The 26,404-nt window shown below is 36.9% G+C and overlaps 1 protein-coding gene across 3 annotated transcripts in view; it reads left to right on the forward strand.

The window, feature by feature from the left end:
- The window catches only part of USP15 (ubiquitin specific peptidase 15), a 136,246-nt gene that overhangs the window by 18,203 nt on the left and 91,639 nt on the right, over positions 1-26,404 (forward strand). For all 3 annotated transcript variants that reach the window (XM_055579238.1, XM_055579240.1, XM_055579244.1), the window contains exons 2-3: positions 7,555-7,682; positions 22,858-22,988. In XM_055579238.1, coding sequence (XP_055435213.1) covers positions 7,555-7,682; positions 22,858-22,988 — 259 coding nt within the window. The remainder of the gene's footprint in view (positions 1-7,554; positions 7,683-22,857; positions 22,989-26,404) is intronic.

The raw sequence follows: 26,404 nt of genomic DNA on the forward strand, positions 1-26,404 counted from the left end.
CTGTATCATACTAACTCTTTTGTGTAAGAAACTTAAATTTGTTTATCATAAAGAGGTTAATAATTACTCTGGGCCATCTAGATGTTTGCATGTTAGTATTTAGTTGAACCTAGGATGGTTGCAGAAGAAGGCAATGGCACCCCACTCCAGTACTCTTGCCTGGAAAATCCCATGGATGGAGGAGCCTGGTAGGCTGCAGTCCATGGGGTCGCTAAGAGTCAGACACGACTGAGTGACTTCACTTTCACTTTTCCCTTTCATGCATTGGAGAAGGAAATGGCAACCCACTCCAGTGTTCTTGCCTGGAGAATCCCATGGACAGAGGAGCCTGGTGGGCTGCCGTCTATGGGGTCGCACAGAGTCAGACACAACTGAAGCGACTTAGCAGCAGCAGCAGCAGGATGGTTGCAAGTCTATAGTTTAATATTTGGTAAGTTTAATATTTGGTACTAAAGCTTGATCAGCTTAAAGTCAGTATATATGTCAGTTTTAGAATTTTTTGACTGTTTGGTTTACATATCTTCCCAGATAACAAGGGTAATAATTTGTATTTTTGTACTTTGTGCTTTTCTTTTCTTACGAGATGTCAACCAATCATTTTCACCTTTCTGGCTTAGTTAGTAGTTGCTCTAGTTAACAAAAGGAAATAATTTCTTGAAAATGAATGCATTACTATATATCAGATTCATAATTTGATCAGTTTGGAAACAATTAAGTCATGTTTTTCTAAAGAAAATTCTTCAAGGTTTATGTAACTTTTTCTTAGAATCTAATGGTGATTGCAGCCATGAAATTAAAAGACGCTTACTCCTTGGAAGGAAAGTTATGACCAACCTAGATAGCATATTCAAAAGCAGAGACATTACTTTGCCAACAAAGGTCCGGCTAGTCAAGGCTATGGTTTTTCCAGTAGTCACATATGGATGTGAGAGTTGGACTGTGAAGAAAGCTGAGCACCAAAGAATTGATGCTTTTGAACTGTGGTGTTGGAGAAGACTCTTGAGAGTCCCTTGGACCGCAAGGAGGTCCAGCCAGTCCATTCTAAAGGAGATCAGTCCTGGGTGTTCATTGGAAGGACTGATGTTAAACCTGAAACTCCAATACTTTGGCCACCTCGTGCAAAGAGTTGACTCATTGGAAAAGACCCTGATGCTGGAAGGAATTGGGGGCTGGAGGAGATGGGGATGACAGGATGAGATGGCTGGATGGTATCACCGACTCGATGGACATGAGTTTGAGTGAACTCCGGGAGTTGATGATGGACAGGGAGGCCTGGCGTGCTGCGATTCATGGGGTCACAAAGAGTCAGACACAACTGAGTGACTGAACTGAATGGAAATTAATCTGTTGGATTTGGAAGAGATTTGTCATCGTTCAGTCACTCAGTTGTGTCTGACTGTTGGCAACCCCATGGACTGCAGCATGCTAGGCTTCCCTGTCCTTGACCAACTTCTGGAGCTTGCTCAAACTCATGTCCAATAAGTTGGTGATGCCATCCAACCGTCTCGTCCTCTGTCATCCCCTTCTCCTGCCTCCAATCTTTCCCAGCATCAGGGTCTTTTCTTTTCAAAGAGATAGTATAAAATAAATATGAGGTAATATAAAATAATAATAATAGAAAATAATGAATTTCTTTTAAAAAGTAAAGAGTAATAAAACTAAAGCTATGCATTTTATACATTTTTCTGTACACATTTTTATCCCATTTTTATACTTGAAATCTCATTTGCTATCAGCTTGGTTGACTGCAACATTATTCATAGTCTGTATGTTTGACTCTTTCATTTTGTGCATGTATATGAAGATTATACATTAACCATTGTTACTGTTTAGTTGCCAGGTCGTGTCCAATTCTTTTGTGACCCCGTAGACTATAGCCTGCCAGGTTCCGCTGTTCATGGGATTTCCAAAGCAAGAATATTGGCATGGGTTGCCATTTCCTTCTCTGGAGATCTTTGTGACCCAAAGATCAAACCTGTGTCTCCTGCATTGGCAGGTAGATTCTTTACCACTGAGCCACCAGGGAAGCCCATCCATATAAACGGTTATTCTGTATTAAATAGGAAACATATAATTCATATTAAGTATGCTGCTGCTGCTGCTGCTAAGTCACTTCAGTTGTGTCCGACTCTGTGCGACCCCATAGACGGCAGCCCACCAGGCTCCCCCGTCCCTGGGATTCTCCAGGCAAGAACACTGGAGTGGGTTGCCATTTCCTCCAATGAATGAAAGTGAAAAGTGAAAGTGAAGTCGCTCAGTCGTGTCCGACTCTTAGCGACCCCATGGACTGCAGCCTACCAGGCTCCTCCATCCGTGGGATTTTCCAGGCAAGAGTACTGGAGTGGGGTGCCATTGCCTTCTCTGAAAACTAACCCTTAGGCAACTTATATGAATATTTAAAATAATAATGTCAAATAAGAAAGATTTATAAACACAATAACAAAAAATGTCAAATAGGGTGTTATTTTGTGCAACATGAGAGGAAATCAAGTTTCAACTGGTAACTATTAAAGTGTTACTGAGTATTCAGGAAATGATATTGTTAAGCTAATACATAGTAGCAAGTTACTCTGGTAAATAAAAGCATACCCAGAAGCAGTTTTATTCATTCATTCAGTAAATTTTTATTAACCAATTGCTTTGTGTCAGGAATTGAGTGAGGGACTGGAATTACAAAGGTTCATGTGATATGGCATCTGGTCTTGAGGAGCTCACACAAGGAAAAGATGTATGTCATCTGCTGCTGCTGCTAAGTCGCTTCAGTCGTGGCCGACTCCATGCGACCCCATAGACGGCAGCCCACCAGGCTCCTCCGTCCATGGGATTTTCCAGGCAAGAGTACTGGAGTGGGTGGCTATTGCCTTCTTCCATACTAAGTATACTATTTCAGAAAACAGAATACAAAGAAAAATGTAACAAAACTGCTGTGTAAACCTCTGTTAGTTAAAAAAAAAAAAGCTTTACAAATACAGTTGAATCTCCCTGTACCTGTTTTCACTCATCCTAACCCCTTCCCTCTCTTGCCACAGGGAGCCACCATCCAGAAATGGATTTTTATTATTCCCTTTACTTATATTTTCAATATGTATACATGAATCTATGAATATTATTATTTGTCGCATGTTTAAAAATTTTCTATAGTTGTACTGTGTGTGCGTATCTGTATCTTAATGTATTTGTGTTATATTACATGTATCCTTTTGCAGCTTCTGTTTTTCTTATTCAACATTGCAGTTTTGAGATTTATCCATGTTAATACTTGCAGCTGTATTTTTCATTTCAGTTTTTGTATGATATGTCGTGATAGGAATAGTGGATATCAGGGAGCTTTTCCTGTTTTCCATTTGCTAATTATGTTGTGTTATATATAATGTAACTGCATTACAAGTTGTATTCTTGTAAATATGTGCAAGAGTTTCTTATAAGACTTAGCAATGACAATATGTGATTCTGCAGTATGCACATCTTCATCTTTAATAAATTTGCCGAATTATTCTCCAAAATGAGGATTCTAGTTTACACCCTAGTTGATAGTTTATGAGCTGTAGTTACTACACATCTTCTCCACACAATATTATTGACACATGTACGTGTGCTTGTGTGTTCACCAATTGCATGCAAACGCGGTGGTATGATATTAATTTGTATTTTTTACATTGCTAATGATACAGGTATCGAGGCTATTCTGATGTCCTGTGTATTGTCCTTTTTTTCTTTTTAAATTAAAGGAGTTTTTCATGTATTCTAATCCTTTGTTGGTTATAGGCAGTATTTTTCCCAATCTCTGTCTTTCTTTACTTGGTTCCTTTGTTAAACAGAAGCTTTTCATTTTAACCTTGCGATTTTATCAACCTTTACTTTTAAGAGTTTTTGCTTTTTGTGTTTACTCTTCCTATATTCTGAAGTAACAAGAGTTTTCTCCATTATCTTTTAAAAAATTATATTTTTGCTTTCACATTTATGTTTTTAATCCAACTATGATTTATTTTTGTACAGTTTCTGCTGTAACAGAGCATGTGTTCCTGAAAATCACTGTGCTATATGCAAAACCATGCAGTAAAACCCACAGGGCATATGGGAAAAATAGTGTTGGGGCACAGCACTTGAAAATTTCTTGGCAGCGACCCATTTGTTTAAAAAAGATACCTAATAAAAATGGTAGCATAGTTTTACATTTATTAAAGGTTAAGAGATACACTAATACCACAAAAAATATGTCATTTTTATTTTGAAAAAAAGGAAATTTGCTTGAAGTGGGATTCAAAAACATTGCAGCCTGTAAATTATTGTGAAATGGTAGAAGGAAGGTTATCCAAAATGCGCCAAGAAATTGTAACAGATGTGGAGTGTGTAGTTCATAATGCACATGGTGATTGCAAGTAGATGTAAAAATGTATGTTTTGTGCACACCTGTGCCACTCAGTATAGCTGGGTAGTTGTCCACATTTATCTAGTGTTTGTTTTGGAGTTAGGGCTAGGCTGAGACAAGTAAGGCTCCTAGGGTGTAGAAGGACGCACTCCCTGTTGGGGTCCCTTGGCATCTCACTTGCTTTACCCTAGTCCTGGCACTAGAGTGAAGTAGTACTTAAGCATACGCAGACTTTGTGTTACTGTTCCCTTATTTCAGTCACATTTAACACATTCAGGTTTTCTTAAACTTTTTCAAGTAGAACTGACTATATATGTGAGGTGTAGAGCTCTAATTAATTTTTTCCATGTATATATATATCCAGATCTTTCTACACTGGTTTGTAATGATGCTTTTAGCATGTAGCGTAGTTCCACAAATGTTGAATACTTGAGCCTGGTTCTTGTTTCTTTGTGCTTTCATTGGTCTTTTCGCTTCTCCCTATGCCGCTAACACATTTTCATAATCACAGGTCTGGCACTAACTTTGTAACCTTGGGCAAGTTAATTTCTATGTGCCTGTGAAATTATAGGAGTGCCTACCTCATTGGGTAATTAAAGGAGTGAGTGAGTCAGTATATTAAAGTACTTAGAAGTACTTGCCTTGCCCAAGAGTAAAGCTCAAATGTTAGCTATTTTGTTATTGTTAAAGGTAATCCTTGTAACTGAATAAAGAGTCTTGAGAGCTAGTAAACTGAGATTGCCATCTTGTGTTTTCTTTTCCAAACTAAGAGGAAATGGGGAGAAGCTTATGGAAGGATTCCCTGAGAAAAGTGATGTTTAAATTATCTGAAACATAATAAGAGTTAACTAGGTGGTGAGAGCAGTAGGAAAATATTTGAGGCAGAAGGAACCATGAGGCAGAAAATAGTATGTCCAGGAACTAGATCTCAGCAAAAAGAAAAATGGTACTAGTTAAGACTAAAGAGGGAGATAGAAGCAGATCAGATCATGCAAGACCTATTAGGCAAAGTTACCGATTTTAGACTTCATCTTAAAATCAGGTATAACTATTTGTACAGATTGCTATTTCAAGAATAAAAACCATGAAATATCAACCTTTACAAATAGTTAAAACTATTCAAAAAAGAAACTCAGAAGTTGGGTGCATCTGGACCTTAATAACGTATCAAAGATTAAGAGTGCTGTTGAAAATGTATAATAAATTTAGGTCTTTGTTCACTTAAAATCTTGGTGAGCTGTTGGTTTTGTCCTAGGCTTTTATGAATTAAAATGGAGGAATCTTGTGTTTAGGGCAGGTCTATAATAGATTAAAGTTTTTACAGTACAACAAATCCATGTAAATGTCTTAGAATTTTTTTTTTCATTTATATGTCCACTTTATCTAATTTCAAGAATACACCTAAGAAGACTGCACGTTATTTCCGTAATAGATACTCCTGTGTTTTCTGCTTCCCTCATGTTTCATTGGCTTTCCCTGATGGCTCAGAGGCAGAGAACCTGCCTGCCAGTGCAGGAGACGAAGGTTCAATCCCTGGGTCAGAAAGATCCCCTGGAGACCAAAATGGCAACCCACTCCAGTATTCTTGCCTGGGAAATCCCATGGACAGAGAAGCCTGGCGGGCTACCATCCTCAGCATCATAAAGAGTCAGACACAACTGAGCACGCATGCACACATACAGTTAAGTCTAATTTTCTTTATTCAGTTTAACATATAAAGACGTTGCTAGTCTAATCTATTTTGTTTATCTTACAAACAGGGTTTTCTTAAAACTTAGTTTTTCAATTCTCTTTTTTCCTCATAGATCAAAATCTACAACTTGGTGGCATTCCATTGTATGACCCTGATAGTATGTTTGGAATACTCATGTATAGATAATTCTTCTACCTTACCCATTTTTAGGAAATCGAACTGCTGATGAATATTCCTTAAAAATTGTGGGGTTTTGTTAGGTTGGTGCCTTTACTTCAAGTATTTTCAGACATAAAGATAGCATTTCATTCCTACAGGGCTCTATGAATAGTATTGTAAGCATGGAAGCATTGGAATGATGTTCTAAAAAACTTGGCTACACACGTGGACTTTAAACATCTTGTTAACCTTTGCTTTTGTTTGTGATTGAGCCTAGTTAACTGTGAGGGAAAATGTTTCTGGAAAAGAATTTTAAAATAATTATGAACCAGTGGCAAAGCATGGTATATATAATATAAATAAATTTATATGGTTTTTTTAGAATAATAATTTTTTTATTCTATCTTTGCTAGAGACTATTATTTTACTTTTTCTGTAACTGGTCATCTGATGAGAAAGCTATAGGGTGAATATAGTTTCAGTAATGGTTATAGTGCTTGGTTTCATACTTGTGAAATCAATTAAAAACCAATTGCTTGCCCCAGCGAATTTTACTTACGTACGAGAAACAGTGGGAGACAGTGTTGTTGCTATCAACTTCTGTTGTAAAGAAGCTAGATATTTTTAAAGTTTCTTTTAAAACTTTGATTATAATTACTAAAATCAATCTTCCAAACCTTTAATAATTGCTTTCCTTACTCCCTGAAAGATACAGTAAAACACATATAATTAGCATACTGTATTTGTAAGTTTTTTGCAAAAGAACCATTTTTCATGTTAACATTTTACCATGTTGCATGTAAAATTTTACCTTGATGGACGCTTGTCATTGTCATTTGAATTTTTGTTCAGTTGGCACATATTGTGCTGAACAGCTACTGCATTTTTTTAAAAGTTCTATTAAGGATTTTTTGTTTAATGTGTATGTCAGTAGTTGTCTGTAGTAGATATTTTATAGAACAATAGAAATAATACCTTATACAAGTGAAATATTTCTCTTCTACAACTGTGGCATTAGTTATTCTCAGTAATCCTTTGAAGTAGACATGTACTTTGATATAAAGTGAAATATAAAAAATAGAGGGACTTCCCTGGTGGCCCGTTGGTTAAGACTTCACCTTCCAATGTGGGGGATGCAGGTTTGAGCCCTGGTTGGGGAGCTAAGATCCCACATGCCTTGCAGTCAACAAACCAAAACATGAAACAGAAGCAACATTGTAATTCATTCAAAATGGTCCACATTATAAATATATATATTTAAAAAAAAAGATAGCTTTTCTGCTATTCTTGAAGTTCTTGATATTTTCTTTTACCAATTTCTCTTCTTTTTTAGGTACCTAGTCGATAGTCGCTGGTTCAAACAGTGGAAAAAGTATGTTGGCTTTGACAGTTGGGACAAATACCAGATGGGAGATCAAAACGTTTATCCTGGACCCATTGATAACTCTGGGCTTCTTAGAGGTATTATTTCCTTAAATCAAGTTGGTAAATGTGTTCATTTTAATATGTTATGGTCAACATATATAATGTGGAAAATGTTAATGTAAATAAATTGATAAATCAGAAATTTCTTATATAGTCATCCCTTGGTGTCCACGTGGGGTTTGATTCCACGACCCCTCTCAGATACTAAAATCTATGGATGCTCAAGCCCCTTATATAAAATGGCATAATATTTGCATATAATCTATGTATGTCTTCCCATAAACTTTAAGTCTTTTGTTGGTTACTTTTAATACCTAACAAAATATAAATGCTATGTAAATAGTTGCTGTTACATAGCAAATTCAAGTTTTAGTTTTTGGAACTTTCTGGAATGTTTTTCCTCCCGGTGGATGCAGAGGGCCGACTATATTATAGATTTGACCTAATGAATTCAGATTATTTTGTCATAATTAGTTTTCTATATTATGACGAATTTTGTCATTTATGATGTAAAAAGGGTTTACTAGCTTTTAAGACTAGAATGTAAATTAGATAGCACTATCTTACTGTTTGGGGGAAATGCTCTATTGTGTATTATTTTGCTAACGGACACGTAACTTCTTTAATTGGGGAGCAGTGGTATATGTTACATTCTTGGATTTTTGGATTTTTTTCTACAACCCTTACTATGAATACTTGTCAGCTCTTCTAAAACTCTGGTAACATTTAAAGAGAATAAAACCTAAGTACTAGAACTTTCATTACTGGCCTAGGTAGAATAACAAGGACTAGACTTATCTTTCCATTTAAATGAACCAAAACCCTGACAAAATATATGAAACCATGGTTCCTAAAATATTGGACATCAGGCATTGAAGAACAGTGATCCCTGAGAAGTATGAAACAAATGAAATGAGCCCTGTGTTTTCCTCAGCTTACTGTATTGAGAGAGTTTCCAAGGCACAGCACAAAAGGGAAGACCCATGCAAAGCCTGGCAACCTCCCTTAGTTGAGAAAAGAATTTGGAGTCCAGGGAGACCAAGACAGCCAGAGTTTCCAGGGCAGAGGACCAGAGAGGAATGAGCAGCACGTAAGGAGAGAGAGAGACCTAGAGATCTACAGAAACCACTGAAGACTCTTGTAAGTCTTCAGCTGACAGTTGACTACTGCATGTGTGTGACAAGCCACCCAAGGCCAAGAAAAGAATTATCAAAAGAATTAGAGCAGTCATTTAGGTTCATGTGACCAAATCAGGTTCATTTGCCAGATGTGCTACAAGCCAGATGCTGAGATGGCAAAGTTTGCAGCAGGGAAAGGATTTATTTGTGAGGCAACCAAGTGAGGAGTGGGGAGAACAACTCTGAAATCCACCTACCTGATAGCAAGGGACTCAGGGTATTTGTGGAAATAAAGAAGCAGGGTAGTCCAAGGTATGCAGAGCATGGGGAAGGGTAATTGATGATAAGAAAAAAGTGAGTCATTCTTATGCAGATGCAGGTAAGCTGCTTGCTTGTCCATGAGACACATGTTCAGAAAATGGAGGCATTAGCATGTTCTGAGGGTGGAATTGTGGGCCCTTTCACGTCAAAAGGTCACCAAGTGGACACTTCATACAAGCCCAGTTGGACAGTTAGTGGTCTTAATCTTAGCTCTACCTAAAACTGAATGCAGCCGATTGCAAATTCCTGAAAAACATCTCAGGAAAGTATCTTATTTTTAGACTTTATGAAACTTGGAGGACATGCGAGTTTTTGTAAAAACAATTAAAGTGAGCTTGATCAGTGAAGGCATATTACAGTTCACTGTTCATTAAGAAATTACAGTTTAATGGATCTAACTGATGAGTACCCTCGGTTTCACTCATAAAGGAGCAAGAATAATGTGTTCACAGTAGCCAGAGTGGAAAACGTTATAAATCATGGAGTAGACTGCAGAGAATGGGTTTGCCTCTATAGTAGGGCAAAATGAATCCTCTTGTCCTTCTAAATCAAAAGCAACTATTTCCAAGTAACTTAACTGCATCTCAGAACAGAACACAAGTGTGTGTGTGTGTGTGTGTGCGCGCGCGCGCACACTCAGTTGTGTCTGACTTTTTGCAGCCCCATCTATTGTAGCCTACCAGGCTCCTCAGTCCCTGGAATTTTTGTCCCTCAGACAAAAATACTGGAGTGAGTGGCCATTTCCTCCTCTAAGGTATCTTCCCCACCCAGGGATTGAACCCGCGTCTCTTGGGTTTTCTGCATTGGCAGGCAGATTAGATTCTTTACCACATGCCACCTGGGAAGCAGGAATACAAAAATATCCAGCATCCATCCAACAAGATAAAATTTTTAGTATCTTGGATCCAAACAAATAGTACCCAGAATGCAAAGAAGCAGAAAATATAATGCATAATAAGGAGAAATAGCAACATTTAAAAAAATTTTTTAAGTGAAGAAGAACACAAAGCAAATGAAACAAATAGAAAGTGAATAGCAAGTGAGATGGTAGATTTAAACCCAACTCTATGAACAATTGTATTTAATGTAAATTTGAGGTAGAGACTGTAAGATGGATTAAAAAATAAAGACCCAACTGTATACTGTCTACCAGAAACCCACCTTAAATACAGAGTACAAATAGAGATTGAAAGATTCTAAGACTAACCTCCAGTCATCCTCACTCTTTATAACCATCTCCCCTTTGAGTGTGAGTGGAACCTGAGAATAAGATATCATTCCTGTGATTATTTATGTTATATGACAAAAGAGAGATTATCCCAGTGAGCTTTATCTGATCATACATGCCCTTTGAAAGCAGAGCTTTCTCTAGCTGGTAGCTATAGAAGTTAGGATTTAAAGCATGAGAAGAACTCATTGCTGATTTGAAAATGGGACTATGTGAAAAGAAATACAGGTGTCATCTAGGGACAAAGAGAATGGTTGTGCCTATAGCCAGCAAGAAAACAGGCACCTCATACCTGTAGCCATGAGGAACTAGATTCTGCCAACAACTTGAATGAACTTGGAAGTAGATTCTTTCCCAGAGCCTTCAGATAGGAGAGAAGCCTGTCTGACATCTTGATTCCCTCTTTGTAAGACCCTAAGTAGAAAGGGAAATAGATGGCGAAACAGTGTCAGACTTTATTTTTGTAGCTCCAGAATCACTGCAGATGGTGACTGCAGCCATGAAATTAAAAGACACTTACTCTTTGGAAGAAAAGTTATGACCAACCTAGATAGTATATTGAAAAGCAGAGACATTACTTTGCCAACAAAGGTCCATCTAGTCAAGGCTATGGTTTTTCCAGTGGTCATGTATGGATGTGAGAGTTGGACTGTGAAGAAAGCTGAGCGCCAAAGAATTGATGCTTTTGAACTGTGGTGTTAGAGAAAACTCTTGAGAGTCCCTTTGACTGCAAGGAGATCCAACCAGTCCATTCTAAAGGAGGTCAGCCCTGGGATTTCTTTGGAAGGAATGATGCTAAAGCTGAAACTCCAATACTTTGGCCACCTGATGCGAAGAGTTGACTCATTGGAAAAGACTCTAATGCTGGGAGGGATTGGGGGCAGGAGGAAAAGGGGACGACAGAGGATGAGATGGCTGGATGGCATCACTGACTCGATGGACGTGAGTCTGAGTGAACTCCGGGAGTTGGTGATGGACAGGGAGGCCTGGTGCAATTCATGGGGTCACAAAGAGTCGGACACGACTGAGCAACTGAACTGAAGTAGAAAGCCCAGTTGAACTCACCTGAAGTTCTGACCCACAGAACTATGAGACTATAAATAGGTATTTTAAGCTACTATGGTTATTTGTTAGCAGTAGAAAACTAAGACACATACTAACTTCAGTCCATGGGGTTGCAAAGAGTCGGACACAACTGAGTGATTGAACTGAAATGAACGCATACAACACTATAATCAAAAGAATGCTGGAGTGGCCATTTTAATATCAGACATTAAGATTTAGAACAGTGAACATTATCAGCGATAAAAGTGCATTTCATAATCGTAAATGGGCCAGGACAGTTCATTAAGAAAACATAACCATCCTAAAAATATATACCCATCTAATGGTGTCACTTGAAAATATGCAAAGTACAACCTGACAGAACCAGAACCACAAGGAGAAATAGAAAAATATCCACAATTATATAATGGATATTTCAGTACTATTCTTATAATAGAAAAAGTGTAGACAAAAAAGTAGAAAGGAAATAAATCAATCTGCTTGTCCTGACATTTATAGAATACAGTACGTTCCCTATATACTAACCGCAAACTTTCAAAGATGTGTACATGCATTCACGTATCCAGTCATATAACTTGGTTCATGTGTCTGGAATAAATTGTTACATGCATGCATCCTCTTACAAGTGGTTGTGCTTTTGTGTACTTTACTGTAAACTACTGTATATAGTACAGTGGTGCAGTATCTTTATTTCAAGCCCAGGATGTTCAGAAGCAAGCATAAAAGCAGCGGTGATGTAGCTGGTACTGCTGAGAAGCACCAAGCAATAACAATGAAAACAAAAGTGAAAATAATTGAGAGAGTGGAGCAAGGCAAAAAGATGGTGAAGATCACTTATTCTTATAACATGAATCATTCAATCTTGGGACATGTGAAGTATGTCATGCCAATGATGTTGACAATAATACCAAAGGAGCATGGAAAAGTAATGGAGGAGATGGAGAAACTTCTCAGTATGTGAATGCAGGATCGGTGTCAGCTGAGTTGCTCTCAGTTTAATGCTGATGCAAGAGAAAGTTAAAAGCCTTATGAAGACTTGAAGAAGAAACATGGTGAAAAATCAGAAGGCACATCTTTTAAAGCCAACCATGACTGCTTTTATCGATTCAAGGCTAGAGCGAAGCTTTACAATGTAAAGATAAGTGCCAAGGCAGCAAGTGTAGGTATGGTACCTGCCTGGAAATTTCCTGAAATGCTTTAAGAAATTATTGATGAAGGAACATATTTACTATAGCAGGTTTTTAATGTGGATGTGAGGACTATACTGGAAGAGGAATTCAGACCAAAGTTATATCAGTAAGAAAGAAAAGTTGATGCCAGGCTATAAAACACTAAAGGATAGGCTAACTCTCTTTGTTTGGTGGCAGTGCTTCTGGCAGTATGAAGCCAGAGAATCTTTTAGTTTCTCATCCAGAGAACCCAAGAGCCCTTAAAAACAGACAGGGACTCTCTTCCTTTTGTGTGGAGAAACCCCAAAGCCCAGGTTACACAGGCCATTTTCCAGGATTGGTTTTTCCACCATTTTATCCCAGAGTTGAGAAATACTGCTTGAAGAAAGACATCCCATTCAGCATTCTTTTGCTGCTCAACAATACTCTCGGCCACCCTCCAAAGTCATTCATGGATGACTTTCATCCCAATGTGTATCTGCCACCAAATACTATATCGGTTATCCAGCTTGTGGACCAGGGGGTTAAAAGCCTGTGGACTTTTAAGAAATATTCACATTGCACTTTTTGTCAGGCAATAAAGGCAAGTGACAAATCAGGAACCACCTTGCAACAGTTTTGGAAGGGCTGTACCATGTACAAACCCATAAAAAACATTGACTTTGCTTGGTGTTATGTTTAGTTGTCATCATGAATGGGATTTGTAAGAACCTTTACCCACAATTTATTCATCATTTTCATGGATTTGAGAAGGTGGACAAAGAATCAAAAGAGGTCTTCAGCCACTTAGTGACCCTCAGGAAAAAAATTGGAGCTAGATCTGCAAGAGGATGACCTCATTGACCTTGCTGTGCAAAATGAGGAGCTTACTAATAAACACCTGATGGAATTGGAGGCCCAGAGAAAGGATGAAGAGAGACAAGAGGAAGAAGAAATAACTGAAGAACGAAGAGATTAATGACACATGAAATGGCAAAGGGTTTTCTTTATTTGAGGAGGCACTGTTAGTTTTTGAGGTGTGGGGCCCAAGTGTAGAATGGTACACGAAGTTTGCCACTGCTGTTCAGAATGCAGTCCAGTGCTACTCTGTCATCTGTGACAAGAAAAAAGAGAACTACTTACCCAGACATCACTGGATTGTTTTTTCAACAGGGTAGATAGAATTGAATCGGGCAAGGACCCAGAACCCGTGTCATCAGCATCAGGCATGAGTGACGTTGCACCTTGCCCTCTGCCTCCTGTTGCTGACAGTCTTTCAGCTCTTATCATCTGCCACCTCCTCTCCTGCCTCCATCAGTAACTCTTCTTGCCTGTTCACTCTTTGCCAGCCCCTGTATGCCAGCTGTTGTACTCTGTGTACTACCATACTTTTCAAGGTACTGTACTATAAGATTAAAAATGTTTTCCTTATTTTTTGTGTGTGTTTTTTTAAATATTATTTGTGTGGAAAGTGTTGTAAATCTATTATAGTGTAGTACTGTATAGCCAGTTGTGTTAGTTAGATACCTAGGCTAACCTTGTTGGACTTATGAACATACTCTTGAAATGGAACTTGTTCATGTGTAGAGGACTTACTGTATTCCCACTGAACAACAGCAGAATGAAAATTCTTTTTGGTGTTCACATGAAGCATTTAGATAAACAGTATTATGCATAAAACCTGGTTCAGTAAAGTTGGCAGGAGTTAAATCATACAAAATATGTTTTCTTACTACAGAGGGATAATAACTGAGAGGTGAAACATCTTGAAGTGTTTGAAAAGTAACATACTTATGCGTAACTTATGGGTCAAAGAGAACTCAAAGAAATTAGCAAGTATTTTTAACTAAATGAAAGTGAAAACAAAACATATCAAAATTTGTGGAAGGCAGGTAAATAGTATGTGGAGGGTAATTTATAGCTCTTTTAACATGTATAAAGAAAAGGAAAGGTTATAACTGAGAGGTAAAACATCTTCAAGTGTTTGAAAACTTAACATGCTTCTGCATAACTCATGGGTCAAAGAGAACTCAAAGAAATTAAGAAGTATTTTAAATGAAAGTGAAAACAAAACATATCAAAATTTGTGGAAGGCAAATAAATAGTAAGTGGAGAGGAATTTATAGCTCATTTAACGTGCATAAGGAAAAGAAAAGGTCTCAAATCAGTGACCTTGGTTTCTGACTCAGGAAACTAAAAATAAGAACAAATTAAATCAAGCAGAAGGAAAGAAATACTAAGTTCAGAACAGAAATCAAATAAAAGAAAAACAGAAAAATAGAGACAATCAATGAAACCAAAGACTGGTTCTTTATGAAGATAATAAAATTTATAAAGAGCTAGTTTGATCACAGTTCAATTCAGTTCAGTCGCTCAGTCGTGTCCGACTCTTCGCGACCCCATGAATTGCAGCACACCAGGCCTCCCTGTCCCTCACCAACTCTCGGAGTTCACCCAGACTCATGTCCATCGAGTCAGTGATGCCATCCAGCCATCCCATCCTCTGTCGTCCCCTTCTCCTCCTGCCCCCAATCCCTCCCAGCATCAGAGTCTTTTCCAATGAGTAAACTCTTCGCATGAGGTGGCTAATACTGGAGTTTCAGCTTCAGCATCATTCCCTCCAAAGAGAAAGGTAAAAGACACAGCTACCAGTATCAGGAACAAGAGAGGTAACATCTGTATAGAAATCTACAAATAGCAAAAGGGCAATTAAGAAATCTTTCTTGAAAGATGAAAACTAATAAAGCTCATTCCAAAAGAATGAATTTTCTGAAGAGCCCTATATCAATTAAAGAAGTTGAATTTGTAGTTTAGAATTTCCTCACAAAGAAAACATCAGACCTTGATGGTGCCACTAGTGAATTCTACCAGTGCTGTTTAAGAGAATTATGCCAATTCAAAAAAAGCTCTTTTCAAAAATTAGGAGAGACTGCTTCATGCAGTGAAACCAGCATTACTTTGATACCAAAGTCTAAGACAGACATTTCAAGAAAAAAAAGCTCTCAACCAGTATACCCCTGATGAACATAGATGCATCTATTATTAACAGAATTTTAGTAAATCAAGTCCAAAAATAAAGAGGATAGGGATATAGAAAAAACTTACCAAAATACTATATAAAAGAGTAAAATACAAAGAAACTTCCTCAACCTCAGAATGGGCATCTATGAAAATGGGCATCTACAGATGACATACTCAACAGTGAAAGACTGAATGCTTTCCCTCTAAAATCAGGGAAAAGCAAGGATGCCTACTCTCAACTCTTTAAGCCAAGATTGTACGGGAGGTTCTAGACAGTGTTTAATAAAGCAAAAAGAAAATGTAAAAGACATACAGATTGTATCAGATCAGATCAGTCGCTCAGTCGTGTCTGACTCTTTGCGACCCCATGAATCGCAGCACACCAGGCCTCCTTGTCCATCACCAACTCCCGGAGTTCACTCAGACTCAGGTCCATCAAGTCAGTGATGCCATCCAGCCATCTCATCCTCTGTCCCCTTCTCCTCCTGCCCCCAATCCCTCCCAGCATCAGAGTCTTTTCCAATGAGTCAACTCTTCGCATCAGGTGGCCAAAGTACTGGAGTTTCAGCTTTAGCATCATTCCTTCCAAAGAAATCCCAGGGCTGATCTCCTTCAGAATGGACTGGTTGGATCTCCTTGCAGTCCAAGGGACTCTCAAGAGTCTTCTCCAACACCACAGTTCAAAAGCATCAATTCTTCGGCGCTCAGCCTTCTTCAAAGTCCAACTCTCACATCCATACATGACCACAGGAAAAACCATAGCCTTGACTAGACCAACCTTTGTTGGCAAAGTAATGTCTTTGCTTTTGAATATGCTATCTAGGTTGGTCATAACTTTCCTTCCAAGGAGTAATCACTTTTTAATTTTATGGCTGCAGTCACCATCTGTAGTGATTTTGGATCCCAGAAAAATAAAGTCTGACACTGTTTCCACTGTTTCCCCATCTATTTCTCATGAAGTGATGGGACCGGATGCCAGGATCTTCGTTTTCTGAATGTTGAGCTTTAAGCCAACCTTTTCACTCTCCACTTTTACTTTCATCAAGAGGCTTTTGAGTTCCTCTTCACTTTCTGCCATAAGGGTGGTGTCATCTGCATATCTGAGGTGATTGATATTTCTCCCGGCAGTCTTGATTCCAGCTTGTGTTTCTTCCAGTCAAGCGTTTCTCATGATGTACTCTGCATATAAGTTAAATAAGCAGGGTGACAATATACAGCTTTGACGAACTCCTTTTCCTATTTGGAACCAGTCTGTTGTTTCATGTCCAGTTCTAACTGTTGCTTCCTGACCTGCATACAGATTTCTCAAGAGGCAGATCAGGTTGTCTGGTATTCGCATCTCTTTCAGAATTTTCCACAGTTTATTGTGATCCACACAGTCAAAGGCTTTGGCATAGTCAATAAAGCAGAAATAGATGCTTTTCTGTAACTCTCTTGCTTTTTCCATGATCCAGCAGATGTTGGCAATTTGATCTCTGGTTCCTCTGCCTTTTCTAAAACCAGCTTGAACATCAGGAAGTTCATGGTTCACATATTGCTGAAGCCTCGCTTGGAGAATTTTGAGCATTACTTTACTAGCATGTGAGATGAGTGCAATTGTGCGGTAGTTTGAGCATTCTTTGGCATTGCCTTTCTTTTTGGGATTGGAATGAAAACTGACCTTTTCCAGTCCTGTGGCCACTGCTGAGTTTTCCAAGTTTGCTGGCGTATTGAGTGCAGCACTTTCACAGCATCATCTTTCAGGATTTGGAACAGCTCCACTGGAATTCCATCACCTCCACTAGTTTTGTTCGTAGTGATGCTTCCTAAAGCCCACTTTACTTCACATTCCAGGATGTCTGGCTCAAAGTCAGTGATCGCACCATCGTGATTATCTGGGTCGTGAAGATCTTTTTTGTACAGTTCTTCTGTGTATTCTTGCCATCTCTTCTTAATATCTTCTGCTTCTGTTAGGTCCATACCATTTCTGTCCTTTATCGAGCCCATCTTTGCATGAAATGTTCCTTTGGTATCTCTGATTTTCTTGAAGAGATGCCTAGTCTTTCCCATTCTGTTGTTTTCCTCTATTTCTTTGCATTGATCGCTGACAAAGGCTTTCTTATCTCTTCTTGCAGTTCTTTGGAACTCTGCATTCAGATGTTTATATCTTTCCTTTTTTCCTTTGCTTTTCGCTTTTCTTCTTTCCACAGCTATTTGTAAGGCCTCCCCAGACAGCCATTTTACTTTTTTGCATTTCTTTTCCATGGGGATGGTCTTGATCCCTGTAGGAAAAAGTAATAAGTCTTCCTTTATTCATAAATACCTGTGTCTATGTAGAAAAGTTAATAAAATCTACAAAAAGAAAGCTTCTAGAATTAATAAATGAAATTAGCCTATAGGATACAAGACCATTACTCAAAAACCAGTTGTGTTTCTTGTACATTAAAAATGAACTAACATGAATTTAAATTTTAAAAACGTATTTTATAATAGCACCAAAATATAAAATGCAGATAAATCTATAATACATGTAAACTAAAAACTACAGGATATTGCTGAGATAATTTAAAACCTAGAGAAATTATATTTTTGGATCAGAAAACTCAGTATTTTTTAATTCCTCCACTCAGTCTACAGATTCAACACAATTTCAAATCACATTCCTAGTAGGCTTTTTAAAAAATGAGATAGAGTTTCGGTTCAGTTCAGTTCAGTTCAGTTCACTCAGTCATGTCCAACTCCCACACCATAAAATTCATCCTTTGAAATTCTGTAATTCACTGGCTTTCTTTTTTTATATTCATAGTTTTACAACCATCACCATTGTCTAATTCCTCAAAATTTTCATCACCCCAGAAAGAAACTTCATATCCATTAGCAGTCAGTCTTCATCTCCTCTCAAGACCCCATCCCTAGGCAATCATTAATATATTTTCTGTCTCTGTGGATTCTCCTTTTGTGACCATTTCATCTAAATGGAATCAAACAATACGTGTCCGTAGTATTGGACTTCTTTTGCTTGGTACGAAGTTTTCAAGTGTCATTCATGTAGCATGAATCAGTATTTTATTCTTTTTTTAGTGGATGGATAATTTTCCATTGTATAGAGATATGCCACATTTAATTTATCTGTTCATCAACTGGTGGACATTTGGGTTGTTTTTACTTTCTGGCTATGAATGAATAATTCATTCATGAACTATTCATGTACAGATTTTTGTGTAGATGTGTTCTTGGTCATATAGTAACTCTGTGTTTATCTGTTTGAGGAATTGCTTAACTTTTCCAAAATAGTTGGCACCATTTTATATTCCCACCAGCAGCAAGTAGGGTACCAGTTCCTCCACATCTTGCCAAACTTATTATTGTCTATTCTTTTATGTTATAGCCATCCTAATGGGTATGAAATGATTGTTGTTGTTCAGTTGCTAAGTCAGGTCTGACTCTCTGTGACCCGGTGGTGCCAGCCTTCCCTGTCTTGCACTGTCTCCTGGAGTTTGCTCAAACTCACGTCCTTATAGTCAGTGATGCTATCCAAACATTTCATCCTCCTTAGTACCCTTTTCCTCCTGCCTTCAGTCTTTCCAAGGGTCAAGGTCTTTTCCAGTGAACTGATATCTATTGTTACTTTGATTTGTATTTGTTATTTTTATATCTGTTTGTTATTTTGATTTCCCTAATGATTAATGATGTTAAGTGTCATATCTGTGCTGCTTATATCTGTTTTGGAAAAATATTCAGATCCTGTGCTCATTTTTTAATTGGGTTATTTGTCTGTTTACTGTTACATTTTAAGAGTTGTTTATGTATTCTGGATACTAGTCCCTTATCAAACAAGATTTCCAAAAATTGTCTCCCATTCTGTGTATGTCTTTTACTTTCTTGATGGTGCCTCTGAAGTGCAAATTAATTCTGATGAAGTCCAGTTTATCTATTTTTTTCCTTTGGTTGCTTGTGATTTTGTTGCAGAAACCATCACCTAATCCAGGATCAGAAAAGACATGTTTTCTTCTAAGAGTTTTTGAGTTTTGGCGGTTACATTTCTGTCTCTGATCAATTTAAAATTAATATTTGTATATAGTGTGAGATAAAAATCAGTTGAACATATTAGAGGATCTAGTAGTAGATCCACACATATATGCAATTCATTTTACATAAAAATGTAAGAGAAATTCAGTGAAGTCTTTTAAATAGATGAATGCTGCTTGAGTGTTAAGTATCTATTTGCCAGAAACAAATGAACTTTGACCTGTACCCAGCACCATATACAAAATTAACTCAAAACACACCAGACTTAAATGTAAAAACCAAAATTGTGATACTCTTAGGAAAAAATTAGGAGAAGATTTTTGTGACACTGTGTTAGGCAAAGATTTCTTAATTATGAATTAAAAAGTACAATTGATAAAGGGAAAAATTGATGATTTGTAATTCATCATTAACAAAAGCTTCTTCAAATAACACTGTTAAGAGAATGAAAAGATAAACCACAATGTGGGAGAAAGTATTTTCAAATTACTTAGCTGATAAAATAGATGCAGAATAAAGAATTCCATAAAGCCCAGTGGAAAAAATAGACAAAAGGCTTAAACAGATGCCTCACCAGAGAAGGTGGTGTTTTCAGAAAGCACATGTAAAAATACTCAACATCACTAGTCATTAGAAGAATGAAGATTAAAACCACAGTGAGGTCCCACTGTGCATGATTTGAATCATTTACAATGATTCAAATTACAATTTAAAAGATAAATCCATACCAAGTATTGATGAGGCTGTAGAGCAAGTAGAACTTTCATACACTATTTTGGATAATGAAATAGTCTTGCAGTTTCTTAAAAAGCTAAATATACATTTACCACAGGAACCAATCATTCCACTCCTCGGTATTTACCCAAGAGACATGAAGAGAAAACTTACACATGAGTGTTCATATCAGTGTTACTTGTAGAGAAAATTGGAAACAGTCCAAAATGCCCATTAGTAGCTGAATGAATAAACAAATTACAGAATGTTCATATAAAGTAATGAAATCCTACTCAGCAATTAAAAGGAATGAACTCTTGATACATAAAAATATGGATGGATTTCAAGATAATGATGCAGCATAAATGACACCAAATAAAGCAGTACATACCAATTTTATATAATCTAGAAAATGCAAATTAGTCCACAGTTGGAAAACACAGATAAGCAGTTTTCAGGGTACAGGACAGTGAACCTGGATGGACAGGAAGGAGAGATTACACCAAAAAAAAGGGCGACAGGGAAGCCTTTGTGGCCAGAGGGTGAGGGGAAATGCTGATGTATATGTTTATGGTTTTGGTAATGATGATTTCACACTTGTATTGCTATGTCACAACAACAAATTTTACACTTTAAATCTCAGCAGTTTTGATATCAGTTTTATATCAAAAACACAGACGTAACAAAAATGAGAGGTTCTGTGTTTAGGGTTGTTCTTCCTCCCTTAAAAATGATTAAAAAATTGATCATTTTATTTTATCCACTATAGGGCTTCTCAGGTGGCTCAGTGGTAAAGAATCTGCCTGCCAATGTGGGAGACATGGATTTGATCCCTGGGTCGAGAAGATCCCCTGGAGAGGGAAATGGCATCCCACTTTAGTATTCTTGCTCAGGAAATCCCATGGACAGAGAAGCCTGGCGGGCTGCTGTCCATGGGGTTGCAAAAGAGTTGGATACAACTTAGTGACTAAACAACAACTAGATATAAATTACTGTTTGATTCTGTTACATAATAAAATCATTTACCCAGACTCTTGAATTATTGTGGAGAATAACATAGACATCTTAATTTTTAAACTTTTTTTCTTTCCCTAAATTTATTTTGAAGCAGCCTATTATAGTGGAAAGAAAACGGATATTAGTGTAAATAGATAGATGTTTGAGTCTAGCCTACAATTTTCTGTATGTGAGCTTGGGCAGGTTAATCAATACCTGAATCTATTTACTAAGTAAAATGAAGCTGTCTACTTCATAATATTGTTTTGAAAATCAACTGAGATAAAAGTATTTTCCATAATGGTACCTTTCATTGTACCTGCAATTTTCTGTGTGAATGTATTGGGCAATTTACTTGATTTCTTTGAATGTATTTTTTAATCTAAAATAGATATTCATCTTATAGGATTGTTTTGAGAATTGACTGAGATAACATGATCATCTGCTATAACATGACTTAGTACATGATGCATAAGAGAGTTTCATTTTCAGAGGGTTCTGAAAATTTGTTCCAAATAGTCAGTCTCATCAAGAATTTAATAAAGTTACAACTAAGAATTTTTTAAACTGAGCTTTAAAATTAATACTTACTTTGTACCAGCTATTGAAGTTCGTATAAAATTCAGAGTTTTCTCATTTCTGTTCTATATGAAGCATAGTTTTTCTCAAAGGTTTGTATGATTTTGTAACCATAGATTGATCGTACATAGAGTAAATAATTTTTTTTTTAAAGCATTTCTCTTGCTTCTTGATTTTTATTGTATCTAGTTAAAAGTAGTACTTTATCATTGAAATGCTGCCTGGAACAATTTTGCTTCCCATGTTTGTTAATTCAGGGCTGACTCAGAATGAGAAAATCTTCTTTATATTTTTGAGTTAATTACAAATAACTGAGTAAACTATTTGTTTCTGTTTTCTACACTTTGGAAATTCAAGTGACCAAATAATAATCAGTGAGTCTCAGATTAGGACTGTGATATAGGTACAGCTCACAGTATTGCTTCTAGATCTCTGGCCTGCCCTGTCCAACTGGAATTTTGAAAATGGATCATAGAAGCATAACTGAACAACTACCTCTACTCTGGATCTGTGGAGGAATCTAGCTTGTGGACTCTCTGGAGTAATGACATACCCTTTTGTGGTTCCCATCATGGTTCTCAGCCCATGTGCTTTGGTATTGTGAAAGGTTATTGATTTGCTTCTGAATGTTCTTCATCAGTTAATACTGAATTGATCACTATTACTGTGTGACAGATCTCTGATACTCAAGATATTTGGGAAACACTCTTCATTGGGATCCTCTGACCAACAGTTTAGAATTTCTTTAAGAGTTCAATAATAGAAAAGTTACTTTTTAAAACACTGTTGGTTGACTAATGATACATACTGAAACTTTGTAAAGCAACAGTTTATTTTGAAATGCCTAGATTTAAGGTTTGTGAACCTCTTCAGAGCTTCTTTCAAAACTCATTATTTAAATACCTGAATTAGTCTTCATGAATTTACATAATTTGTAGTATGTTCGACCACAGTATTTAGAGCTATGTAGTATTACTTCTTTTTCTGTATTGATTTTATTTTCTCTTTTGTAGATGGCGATGCCCAGTCACTTAAGGAGCACCTTATTGATGAATTGGATTACATACTGTTGCCAACTGAGGGCTGGAACAAACTTGTCAGCTGGTACACATTGATGGAAGGTCAGGAACCAATAGCACGAAAGGTACATATTAAGAAATGAATAGAAATATTTTTCTTAAACAGTTCATATTTTGTTGTTAATTTCCATGACTTATGAAGCCTCAATTATCTTGGAGAAAAAGACCATCAAAATGTTACTGTACACTAGCGCACATAGAGAGAGGGTGTATTATATGCTAGCCACTGATATAAGCATATCATATACATTATTAACTAATTTAATCCTCATGAAAAGTCTTTCTAAGGTAAGTATTATCCCCATTTTATAGGTGAGGAAATTAGGACAGAGGTAGCAAGGTTCAGGATCTTTTAGAAAGCCACGTGAGTTTACGTACTTAAATTTTTTTAAACTTGAAAATGCAGTTGTTTTTCTTATCCTGATTTTAAGCTTTATAATTACAGTCTAGAAACATTAAAAATGACCCATTTTCTTTATTTTGGGGAGCTAAAAAGTCATTTATGAAAGTGTCAGTATTGCAATAGTAGAATAATACCCAGTACTTAAGGTAGATCTGTCAACCTTACACACGTATTTGATAGTGTAGTCAGGTGGAGCAGAATTATTTATCTGGTTTTATTTCCACATAAAAATGATTAAAAAGTCAATTATATAGCACAAGGGTATAAACTTCTAGTAGACCAAACCATAATTGGGTTTATTTGAAACTGATGCTACAAAGTTGATATATTACCAGTTTGTATTTGTATATCTGTGGTTTAGGTATAGAACTGAATTTTGTTCTCTAAATAGAATGTGAATATGCCTTTGATTTAGTTAAGTTTTGTTCCTTAATTTCACTCAGTCTTATAGCCAATTTAAAGTTAAGAGTCATCTCTTCTAGGAATGCTAGCCATAAATAAATTTTATATATATATATATATAAATATATGTATATATAAAATATATAATTACTCCAGTAATCTCGCCTGGAAAATTCCATAGACAGAGGAGCCTTGAGGGCTGCAGTCCATGGGGTCGCAGAGTTGGACACAACTGAGCACACACACATATATGTGTGTGTGTATATAATGGCCTACGATTTTTATCTGTAGTTCCTATAGAACTGAGTGTTTTGACCACTTGAAGGATAAAATATTTAGCTGTAAAACTCTCTAGAAGACTTTTATTCTTGGGTAAAGAAAAACCTATGTCTAGAATACATTCAAATGTGTTAACTTGTATTAATTCAACATTAATGACACGTGTTTTTTCCTTAATAAATGTAGAATATCATATAGTAAACTGATCAGCTGACAACTCCTTTGACATTTCTTCTTGAAAGAGGCCTTATTGGCATTTTTTGAACTCTATGTCTGATAAGCAAATTAAAGAAGATAAAGAATCATGAAGACTTCATATAGGCAGAAGGAAAAAAAGTTTAAGAAGTCTTGTTGTTTAGTCGCTGAGTCGTGTCCGACTGAAGCCTGCCAGGCATCTCTCTCCCTAGGGTTTCCCAGATAAGAATACTGGAGTGCGTAGCCATTCACGTCTTCAGGGGATCTTCCTGATCTAGGGATTTAACCTGGATTCTCCCAAACATAGGCAGGTTGTTTACCATCTTAGTCACCAGGGAACCCCAAGAAGTCTATTAGGAGGTTATATATTTATTTTTAATGAGGCAGTTGGAATTTGCTTCACTTGTAAAATAATTTTCAAACTTTAGTGTGTATTAAACTATCTAGAGTACCTATTAAAATGTCTTCCTTCAAACTTAAATCAGTTCAGTTCAGTTCAGTTCAGTCCAGTCACTCAGTCGTGTCCTACTCTTTGCAACCCCATGGACTGCAGCTCGCCAGGCCTCCCTGTCCATCGCCAACTCCCGGAGTTTACTGAGACTCACATCCATTGAGTCAGTGATGCCATCCAGCCATCTCGTCCTCTGTTGTCCCCTTCTCCTCCTGCCTTCAATCTTTCTCAGCATCAGGGTCTTTTCTAATGAGTCAGTTCTTCACATCAGGTGGCCAAAGTATTGGAGTTTCAGCTTCAGCATCAGTCCTTCCAATGAATATTCAGGACTGATTTCCATTAGGGTGGACTGGTTGGATCTCCTTGCAGTCCAAGGGACTCTCAAGAGTCTTCTCCAACACCACAGTTCAAAAGCATCAATTCTTCGGCACTCAGCTTTCTTTATAGTCCAACTTTCTCATCTGTACATGACTAATGGAAAAACCATAGGTTTGACTAGATGGACCTTTATTGCAAAAGTAATGTCTCTGCTTTTTAATATGCTGTCTAGGTTGGTCATAACTTTCCTTCCAAGGAGTAAGCGTCTTAATTTCATGGCTGCAGTCACTATCTGCAGTGATTTTGGAGCCCAAAAAAATAAAGTCTGTCACTGTTTTCCCATCTATTTGCCATGAAGTGATGGGACCAGGTGCCGCGATCTTAGTTTAAATCAGTAAGTTTGGGAATTTGCATTTTTCCTATGCTTCTAATCCCAGTAGACTCACATAAAGAACAGACCCTGATGTCAGTAGAACTCACTTAAAAGAATAGACTTGACTGGTTTTTTAGAATCTGAAGCCCAGCTTCAAATTTTACTAATTTCTGATTGCATTAAGAAATCTAGAATTGGTAATACCCCTGCTCTCATGTAGAAACAAAGTTAACCATATTCCTAGGCCTCAAATCATCACTAAAATGTCTCACTTAAAATATCAGGCATTCATCTTAAAACCAGAAACAGAACAGGCAAATAGTCAGGAAGTACAGTGGAACAAAAATCCAAGAGAAACAATGGATAATGGAAACAGATTCATGAGGAATCCAGATGACAGAAGTATTAGAAACCTTAAAATATTGTGCTTGTTATGTTAAAAAAAAAAAAGTTAAAAAGAACCAAATGTAATTCTAAAACTGAACACTAATATGAAAACATTAAGAATTAAGTGCTTGTTATTTGACCAAACCATATTTGGATTTATTTGAAGCATGTTACAAAGTTGACACATTAACAGTTCATATTTGTATATCTGTGGTTATTTGGGTGAAATACTAGACTAAAAAGAAACAATGTGTAAATGATAACACCATTAGAAAATAGACTAAAGCTTAAAGAGACTGAAGAGTGGAAAATAAGGACAAAAGAGGGACACATGGAATGCAGTGAATAAGCGTAACATAGATTTAAGTGGTCTCCTCAAAGGAAAGGAAAGATAATATGGGGTAAAAGTAATACTGGAAATAATAGTTGAGAATTTTCTAAATATGATGCAAGGTATCATGCTACAGGTTAAAGAAATGCTATGAATCCCAAGCTGAAAAAATACAGACGAAATCATACACAGAAAAACTTTAAGAAAACAAAGATATCCCCAGTAATAGGCAGGAAAAAAAGATTTATTACCTTCAAAGTAAGGGTAAGACAGATGCTTTCTCAAGAGAAAGCCAAAATAAAATATAATAATAATGCTGTATCTTCAATACACTGAAAGAAA

Source organism: Bubalus kerabau, chromosome 1 (assembly GCF_029407905.1).
Source record: "Bubalus kerabau isolate K-KA32 ecotype Philippines breed swamp buffalo chromosome 1, PCC_UOA_SB_1v2, whole genome shotgun sequence".
NCBI classification, from domain to species: Eukaryota; Metazoa; Chordata; class Mammalia; order Artiodactyla; family Bovidae; genus Bubalus; species Bubalus kerabau.